Consider the following 9,486-nt stretch of genomic DNA (forward strand, 5'->3'; position numbering starts at 1 on the left):
AAGAGGGCTTGTGAGGTCATGGATAGTGGACTCGTGGCTGTATGAAAGTGCCCTAGTTCATTGTGAAATATGAAATGTGAATTATGATTCTATACCGGGCCGAATCCGGGTGACCCGAGCTATGGTCCAGTCCCGGTCTGGCGGTGGCGCTGTGAGGGCCTGAGGGGAAAGGCTGAGAGGGGACTGTGGCAGGGTGTGTGACTGCGTGGAAGAGGGCTTGTGAGGTGTGACTGCGTGAGGTTTAGGCATGACTCGTGGCTAAATGAAACTATGAATGTGGCGGCGTGCCCTAGTTCACTTGGATTTGGGAATTATGATTCTCTACCGGGCCAGGTCCAGGTGACCCGAGTTATGGCTCGGTTCCAATTTCATCCCTCTCTTTGGTTTCATTTCTTTTTTTTCGGGTTAGTCCCGGGCTACTTCAGGTCCGGACCATCATGCCCCAAAATTCTTCGGGCTCGGGTCGGGTCTTCGGGCAGGACCGGGTCATGTACACCCCTATGCCATACTATGATGGACACGTGAGTTGCAGCCGACGATGTCTATCGTATCATGAGGTGCTGCATGGCACAAGAAATGATACGTCCATGCAAGCACAGCGAACCCCCATGAAAGACCGTTGTACCTCCCAAAGTCCGCCAACAATGGCAACCACCTGATGTGCACCTGATTGTTGGACTTGTCGGTCATCAGGTATCCACCGATCAGCAGCATGATATAGCACCTGAGGGTGTCCGAATTGTCGGAGGCTGGCATCTGTTGGACTCGGTCCCTGAGCCATCTCATCTTAATGTGGAAAGTGTGGGTCTCCGGACGCCACCGCTCCACAAATGCAGTGATCAAGGAGTTGTCAAAGACAAAGTTCTTGAGCTGCACCGTGTTGCCAAACCCGGCTTCCCTCAGGTAAGGGACGATAGCATCCAGAGGTGCAAGTGTGTGACTAACCCGCCTAGGTAATAAAAGGCGAGGCCTCTGTTTAAAGGTAAAAAAGTTACAAATACAAGACTTCAAACTAATTTATCTAGCATGTTCATATCTATTCTTAAAAAAATATAATATGCAACTTAGATAACCATTAGATAAACATCAGAAAAAATAGTACTTATAATTCTTATTTGCCAACTAACATACTTATCAAATTTTCACTATGAATAAACTTAACTTCTGCTAATTAAGTTGTCAACAAGTCTTCCCTATCAATAAAAAGTTCACTATAAATTAACTTAACTATTTATAAATGTTTTGATCCATATTTTCCAACTAACATACTCTGTGTTACCTAAATATCATTCCATCTATCCGGTCTATTCACTAATTAAAAGACAATCAATTATTAATTTGAACCACAAAAGATAGCACCAACCTCGAAGTCGATGGTTCCCGCAATATGTCAGGTTGCGTTCATCCGATTTATGTCAGGGTTACGTGCCATAACATTTTGGGAACTCAAAACTCTCAATAAACTGGCCTAAGGATGGAGAGAAATGTGAGAAATGTGGGTCAGGAGTGGGGTCAGGCGGTCTGCAAACGAGTTGCTTTTATAGACACCAAGTAACCTTATCTCGTTTAGGGTTTATATCTCGTTTACACTGTGAACAAGATAAAGTTAAATACGAAAAATGATAAATACTCTGAAAACTACGTATATCAGTAATATTAATATTTATTTTATTTATTTAAAAAAATTCTAATGTTTAGTAGGACTGACTCAATGAAATATAAGGAGTAAAAACTAAAAAGTAAAAATCCTTCCAATTCCAACCTAAAGTTTGGCTTAAGGCACATGTTAAAAATGTAGTGACGATAACAAGAATTTTTTTTAACCAAAAAAAAATTTAACTAAATTGGATTGGTCTAATAGTTAGCTCACTAGCAAGGTTGCGAGAACCAGACCGGTCAATGAACTGGTGAGGCGACTGGTTCACTGGTTCAGTAGTTCGACCGGGGTTCAACCGGTTTAATTAAATATTAAATAAAATTATTAAAAATTTAATATATAATTTTATATATTTAAATTCATGAATTTTTAAGTAAAAAAATTTTAATAGAATTTAAGATATAAAAAAAATTGAAGATGAAAAGTTCATTGATAATATTCAGATTGAGTTAAATTTATTGATAACTTTAACGATTTTTTTTAGAGCAAGTTCGCCGCACCCCCGACGAAATTTATACAAATTATATAGAGTTCACCTTACCCCAGCGAACTCCCTTTAAATTTTTTGAATCCCACATCTTTAATCCATTTTAATCAATTATCATCATCTCCAAATAGCAAGGTTGCGAGAACCGGACCGGTCAATAAATCGGTGAGGTCACTGGTTTAATGGTTCACTGGTTCGACCGGGGTTCAACCGAAGTTCAACCGGTTTAATTAAATATTAAATAAAATTATTAAAAATTTAATATATAATTTTATATATTTAAATTCATGAATTTTTAAGTAAAAAAATTTTAATAGAATTTAAGATATAAAAAAAATTGAAGATGAAAAGTTCATTGATAATATTCAGATTGAGTTAAATTTATTGATAACTTTAAAACAACTAACTGAGGCAGAATTTCCACTCAAGCTGCAAAAAATTAAAGATCTTGCAGGCGACATTGTCAAGTCAAGGCTAATTATTCAACATCAATTCTCTTATACAATTCAATTATCCCTTTTTGGGCTGCCAATATACAATTCAATTGAATAACACATTGATGAAATTTCTTATTGTGCAACAAGCCTCTTATAACTAACCAAACCCTAACTAGATTCAACAAATTCAATGCTTTTCAACAACAAAAACTCAGAATACAGAGTTACAGATAATTCAACCTCCAAATCCAGAAACAGAAAAATTAAGTGAAACAATTCAAATTAAATTCAGACTCACATTAAGGAACAACCCAACTCAGAACACAATCCCAATTCAGAATCTAGTACAAAAAATCAACTCAGAAGCCAGAATCTTAGAAATCAAAACTAAAGAAGCAGCGGCTTACTGGAGACACGGCGAGGGAGGAATGACGGTGGTGAAAGTGAGCTCAGAAGAGGATCATCAGTTTCTTTTTTTTATTTTAATTAAAGTTTCAAAACCAGATCAATTTCAGTACTGCACCATTCAAACAAAACAAATCAAATTCAAAACAACACAATTTACACAAAAATGTATACATATATACACAAAATTGAATCAGAGGAAACAGATCTAGAGAAAAAAATAAATTACTGTATTTATCAAATTGGAAACACACAAGTAGTTAGACTTATTCTATATACATAACAGATGTATCACATAATATAATATACCTTGAATAATCCAAAATTCTCCCATGGCCAGCTTGATAAAGGAGCACTACCCATTTCACTGCACTAGGTTCTGCTAGTTTAAGATATTTACAAACCTTGTTAAATGTATGTATGGTATCTTTCTTCTGAGGAAAAACTCTTACTTTTGTAGCTTTCTTTTCTTTCTGTATTCTCCTAAAGCTGAATAGAGCCCCAAAAAACTATGGCAGCCAACGAGCAGAAACTGGAAAAGATCCCAAAACCAAACAATAATGATAATATCAGAGAAGAAGGAAAGAAAACAAAAAAGAACCAATTTCTTAATTCTATATTATGATTAATCAGCAATCTAACTAAAATTAATAACAGAATTAATAAAAGAAAGTAAAGAAACAGAGCAGGAAGCAGGGATGAGGCAGGGGACCTGGAATATAGCAGAGACAAGCTAGGAAATGGAAAGGGGAAGAAGAGCAGAAGTAGTGCCGCCCAGAGTTGGTGGTGGCCGGCTGAGCTCGCGGCGGCGCAGAGAGCGGCGCGAGCGGCGGAACAATGCAGGGCAGAGAGATTCAGCTTCTCTCTGTGGCAGTGACGAGAGCTGAGTGGGGGCAGAAGCGTTCGAAGGGAAAAGGAGAGGCGAGAAGAGAAGAGGGAAGGTAAGAATGGTGGTCAGCTTTCCGGACGATGGGTCGCCGAAGACTGCTGTTGTTGGCTGAGAGCGAGACGAGGAGGCGGGGGCTGCTGGCGCCTGGCTGAGAGAGAGAGAGGGTTGTAGCACCGTAGTGGGTTAGGGATTTGGGTGAGTGAGACTGATGAGAGGGTTAGGTTCGCCCTTTTTTTTTTTTTTTTTTTTTTTTAAGCCAAAACGACGTCGTTTGGCATTGAAGTTGCAAACCACTAAACCGCCAAAAAACCGGACAGTTCTTCCGATTCGTCGGTTAACTGCCGGTTCGACCGATTTTTCTACCGGTTTTTTGCCAGGCGGTTTTCTACATTACCCGGATCGGTTAGGTAATCGGTTCCCGGTTTTCCGGTTAAACCGGCCGGTCCGATCCGATTTTCAAAACCATGCTCACTAGTCCGCTTAAGTAAGTGTCAAGAATTTGAATTTCGCGTAACTTGATCTGTGGATAAAAAACAAGAATTCCCGTAGTGTGTGGATAACATTTTGCTCATGACTCAGCCAACTTCTCTAATACTAACAGAAATCATTGGGTCATCTATGAAAATTTTTCCATAAGAATTACTGTTAGATTTAATAATAGTACCGAGAGATAAATTCATCTAGAATGTCTGCAAAATAATTATTAACGTGTATCTTTTCTCATCTTAAAATTTGTCAATAACTACTTGCTCAAATATATAACTTATCTAAAATAATATGCTGCCTAACGAGTCAACAAAAACATTACTCAGTTAAGTAGTTAACTAACTTGGATTGATTGAGGGTTTAAATCTCGCATTCTACATACAACAATTCATTAAATAACGACAAACCCTTAAATGCTTCTTTCTACAGCTTTTATAATTGATTGTTCCTGAGGTGAGGAAGAAGGGATCCACAACTTTATTCTGCTCCTTTCTAAAATAAGAGCATCATGTTATAAAATAGAGGCACAAATCTTATCATTATAAGAGCTATTGTTATTTATGCTGATAATTCAATATTGTGTTTCTCTTGTTCTGTGACATTTTCAAGTGAATATATGACACACAAAAGATCCTCATCCTAGAAAGAACTAACAAATTGAATAATCTCAAAATATAAGAATTAGACAAACAAAAGAAGAAAAAGGTCTGATTCCTACTAAAAATATAACTACATAAATAAAATCTCCTTCAAATTCAAAAAAGAAATATCACAACATTATAATTATGTAATGATGATGATGATAGCCAAACTGAAAGGAGGCACTAAATTGAAAGCGTATTTTCCTTGCTACAAAAATGGATGGACATGGTAGCAATGTTCATCAGAGGCATTTAAGTCTTGCAAATGTCAAAAAACCTGTGTGACCTCTAGCTTCGCCACAAGGTCTAGCCATAACCGAAGAAACAGTACTGTCTGGCGCATAGCTTCCGCCAGAACGTTGCCTCCTCTTGCAAGGCAGAGAAGAACCATTAGACCCATTGTTGTCTCCATTAAGGTTTTCCATTTTCCCTTCTCTAACTTCGTATGTGCGCAACAGCACCTCAAATGTTCTTATATCTTTAACATAAAAACAAAATTTATTTAGGAATTATAACTTGAAAGACATAGAAAAGGCACCAAAAGTTGTAAAATATAGAGAGAGTGAACCTGTGAAGCAGTTTTGAAGTGTTTCGCATGATCGCTGTACTTGCTCAACACATGGAGAGAATGAGCACAATGTACCATCTTGTTTTAACATTTTTGCGGCTGAGGGAATAGCAAGCCATGGTTGGGGTAGATCCAAGAATACGGCATCAGCCAAGCCAGCAAATTCATTCGGAAATCCCTCGCCCTGAATATCCCTAACTCGCACACTAATTATGCTGCTTAGACCTGTCCTCTCAAAATCATCCCTATGAAGAAGAAAATCAATCAAGTAAACATATCAAACCGGAATGGTGGAATGGTTTCTATATTCCGCATAACTCTATGTCAAGAAAATAGTAGTAACCTACATAGAATCTAACTATCAATAGCTTTCAAATCGACATTTTCAGCCCTTCAAGAATGCTAAATCCTGTTAAGTAGAGTCCTAACTAATCCAACTAAACATCAACTTATGCATACAAAATACGAAGAGATTGAACATTGGAATATTTTTTCACAAATATGTAACTTCAAATGCATTCGAATTAAGTTTCCCAGGCAATGGTCACAAAATTGCAATCATGAGGTAAGTGGAAATTAAGAATATCACTATCATCTTCCTTGTTCGTTACCTAGCCGATCCAGCTCGTTGCTCATGGAAGTCGAACGTATGGACATGTCCCGTAGGAGCAACAGCCCTTGCAAGCGAAGTAGTTAAAGATCCACTTCCAGTGCCAGATTCAAGAACCAAGCAACCAGGAACAACCTCCAAGTACATGATAACAAAGCTAATATCTGCAATATAGAGAATCTGAGTCCTGTGGCTTAACACTAGAGTCCATAACTCTGGTGTTGGAGCCAACAAATATACAAAACCACCCTTATTGCTGAATACTTTAGACCCAAATGGCTTTCCTATCCATTCGGAATGCTTAAAAACACCGAATCGATTCTGCAGTACCGAATTTTCAGCCACTGTTACTGCCTTCATGTTGTCATGCCTTTCATAAACTATAACCAAATCACCATTGCTAATCAATCTATTGAAAGATAATTTCTTTCCAGGATCAATTGCCAACATCTTAAAAGGTCCTCAAGAATCTTTCAGCAAAATCACAAGGAACAATTCCTGTCATTCATAAAAGGGAAAAACCAACAATGCAAATTGAATTATTTGAATGTACTAGTGTTTAATCTTACTGCATTTAACTCTCAGTCCCAAAATTCTGAGCATAAAACACTAATGAAAGTAGTTACCAACTTGAAATTAAATAAACTCGTGAACTTTTCTCTTTGATGAAAAACCAAGTAAAGTAACATAAAAATCAAAACATGGATTGAAACAAGAGAATCAAAGAAGAAAAGAGAAGGAATGACGAAACTAACCGGGGATTGAGCAAGCACTAATCTTTACTCGTCAAGTTGAAAACTTTATGGACCCAATTGATGGGTTCGCAAGTTGGGTATCAGAGTCTGAAGATGACTAACTTTTGCGAATGGGAATGAAGCATCAAACAACAGCGGCACTGGTTTAAGTTTAACATAAACAAAAACTGATTTAGGGGTTTAACTTAATCTAAGACTATGTTTGGATCGGTGATTTGGGAAGAGGAAAAACGAACTGAAGTCTAAAGAGATTAATAACAAAAACTTGAGTTAAATCCCAAAATGGTCCTTGTGCATTAAAATCATCCATGAGATTCTAACTACATCAATTACGTGAGATTGAAAAAAGTGTACCTTATCAGGGTTTAGGGTTTAGGGTTCATTAACGACATAATGACGTGTACTGTAAGTAACACGTGTCACTTCATGATTTGACCACGTATAATGGTATGATGATATGATGACCAGTGATACGTAGCATGCTGACGTGGATGGTTATACCACGTGTCACAATATTATTTGGCCACGTGTCCATTTGTGCCACGTATTGCAATTGTATTCGCCCACGTGTCATTCATTATGTTATCGTTGTAGATGCACCAAATTAGTCCCTCACTTTGCATTAAGTGACTCATTTTAGTTCTTGAAATTGAATGTCGTACACCAAATTAGTCCCTTCACAAGTTTTTCTCATTTTTTTTTGAAATTTAAAATTCTCAATATTTTTTAATGTATTAATTTCAATTCTATTTTTTCACATATTCTTCAAATAAAAGTGCTTTTATAAAATATTTTTTCTCTTGCGGAATACCCTAACTGCTAACTTGGAGTTGACGTGAAGGCATTTCAAGCACCTTCACTACCATCTCTGACCTCTTTCAGTGCTTTTATAAAATATTTTTTTTTCTTGCGTATACCCTCTAACCGCCATCTTGAAATTGACGTGAAGGCATTTCAAGCTTCTCACGTTACCATCTCCGACCTCTTTCGTCTATACTACAGAGGTCGGAGATGGTAGTGAGGGTGCTTGAAGCGCCTTCAATCTAGCTCATTTACACATAACGAAAATGTGTATTTCATAAGAAAAAAATGTTTATTTTAATTATTAATTTCTTGTTAAAAACACATATTTTTTTATGAGAAAAGATGTGTCTAGATGATAGTGAGGGTGCTTGAAGTGCCTTCAATCTAGCTCATTTACACATAACGATAACGTGTATTTCATAAGAACAAAAAAAGATGTTTCTTTTAATTATTGATTTCTTGTTAAAAACACATATTTTTTTATGAAAAAAATGTGTCTAATCAATCATATAATTATTTTTTTTTATAATAACATACTTATATATTACAAAATTTATTAATGTTAAATTATTAAAAAGAATTATATAATTAAAACTAAAATTTTAAAAAATTTTATGAAAGCACTTGTATTTAAATGATATATGAAAAAATAGAATTGGAATTAATGTATCCAAGATATTAAAAATTTTAAATTTAAAAAAAATAGAAAAAACTAGTGAAGGGACTAGTTTGGGGCACGATATTCAATTTCAAGGACTAAAATGAGTCACTTAATACAAAGTGAGGGACTAATTTGGTGCATCTACAACGATGACATAATGGATGACACGTGAACGAATACTGTTGCGACACGTGGTACAAACGGACACGTGGCCAAATAACACTGTGACACGTGGCACAACCATCTACGTCAGCATGCTATGTGTCACTGGTCACCACATCATCATACCATTACACATGGCCAAATCATGAAGTGACATGTGTTACTTACAATCCACGTCATCATGTCATGTCATCACGTCGTTAATGGAAAATGAGTCAGGGACGGATGTGGTGCACTTTTTTCAATCTTAGGGACGTAATTGGTGCAATTGGAATCTCAGGAACGATTTTAGTGCACGACGTCAATCTCAGGGACCATTTTGGAGTTTAACTCCAAAACCTTCATATCAAATGCAAATGACACCACTTTTGTGTGTGTTTGGATTACAGTTTGCAAAGAAGAATTTGCATAAAATTGATTTTGTAAACTTAATTTTAATGAAAAGTAAGTTTGTGTTAATATGATATATGTTTGGCAATATTTATATCAAAATGGATTATAATAAAATAAATATTATTTGAATTATATTACTCAAAATCATTTTTAGATAAAAAATTATTAGAAGAGACATTAATTTAAATAAATTTTTATATTATCCTATCATTTTACTTTAGATATTTGAATAAATCTTATTAATTTATTTTATAATAAAATTAATATTTACTTACTAAATTAAAGTAACATATAAAAATTGAGAAAATATATTTTAATACATAAAAACACTAATAAATATTAAATTAAAAGATAAAACACTAATAAAATACATAAAAAATATCACAAAAAAATTCACATGAACTAAAAAACAATAAGAAATAATAATATACATGAAAAAACAGAAAACTAAAAAAATAATATAAAAAATATTTATCATATAAATAAAATAAATATAATAAAAAATAAAAATATAAAAGAGAATATTATATA

At 35.3% G+C, this 9,486-nt stretch overlaps 1 protein-coding gene and 1 pseudogene across 1 annotated transcript; one reads left to right on the forward strand and one right to left on the reverse strand.

Annotated features, from left to right (window-relative positions):
* On the reverse strand, positions 4,895 to 7,168 carry LOC107630065 (tRNA (adenine(58)-N(1))-methyltransferase catalytic subunit trmt61a). The gene is made up of 4 exons (XM_016333091.2): positions 6,936 to 7,168; positions 6,182 to 6,678; positions 5,571 to 5,815; positions 4,895 to 5,480 (listed from the first exon to the last, which is right to left on the reverse strand). Exons 2-4 carry the CDS (start codon positions 6,628 to 6,630, stop codon positions 5,245 to 5,247), a joined length of 930 nt encoding a protein of 309 aa, XP_016188577.1. The 5' UTR covers positions 6,631 to 6,678; positions 6,936 to 7,168; the 3' UTR covers positions 4,895 to 5,244.
* Positions 7,329 to 9,486, forward strand: part of LOC107632774 — a 5,630-nt pseudogene continuing 3,472 nt past the window's right edge.

Source organism: Arachis ipaensis, chromosome B03 (genome assembly GCF_000816755.2).
Source record: "Arachis ipaensis cultivar K30076 chromosome B03, Araip1.1, whole genome shotgun sequence".
In the NCBI taxonomy this organism is placed as follows: domain Eukaryota; kingdom Viridiplantae; phylum Streptophyta; class Magnoliopsida; order Fabales; family Fabaceae; genus Arachis; species Arachis ipaensis.

What these genes read in the sequence shown, in the direction of transcription:
- LOC107630065 (XM_016333091.2), bottom strand. Translation starts at nt 6,630, where the DNA reads ATGTTGGCAATTGATCCTGGAAAGAAATTATCTTTCAATAGATTGATT. An exon ending in CAACGAGCTGGATCGGCTAG is followed by an intron (nt 5,816 to 6,181) that starts GTAACGAACAAG and finishes TCTTCTTCATAG; the next exon opens with GGATGATTTTGAGAGGACAG. An exon ending in ACTTCAAAACTGCTTCACAG is followed by an intron (nt 5,481 to 5,570) that starts GTTCACTCTCTC and finishes TTTATGTTAAAG; the next exon opens with ATATAAGAACATTTGAGGTG.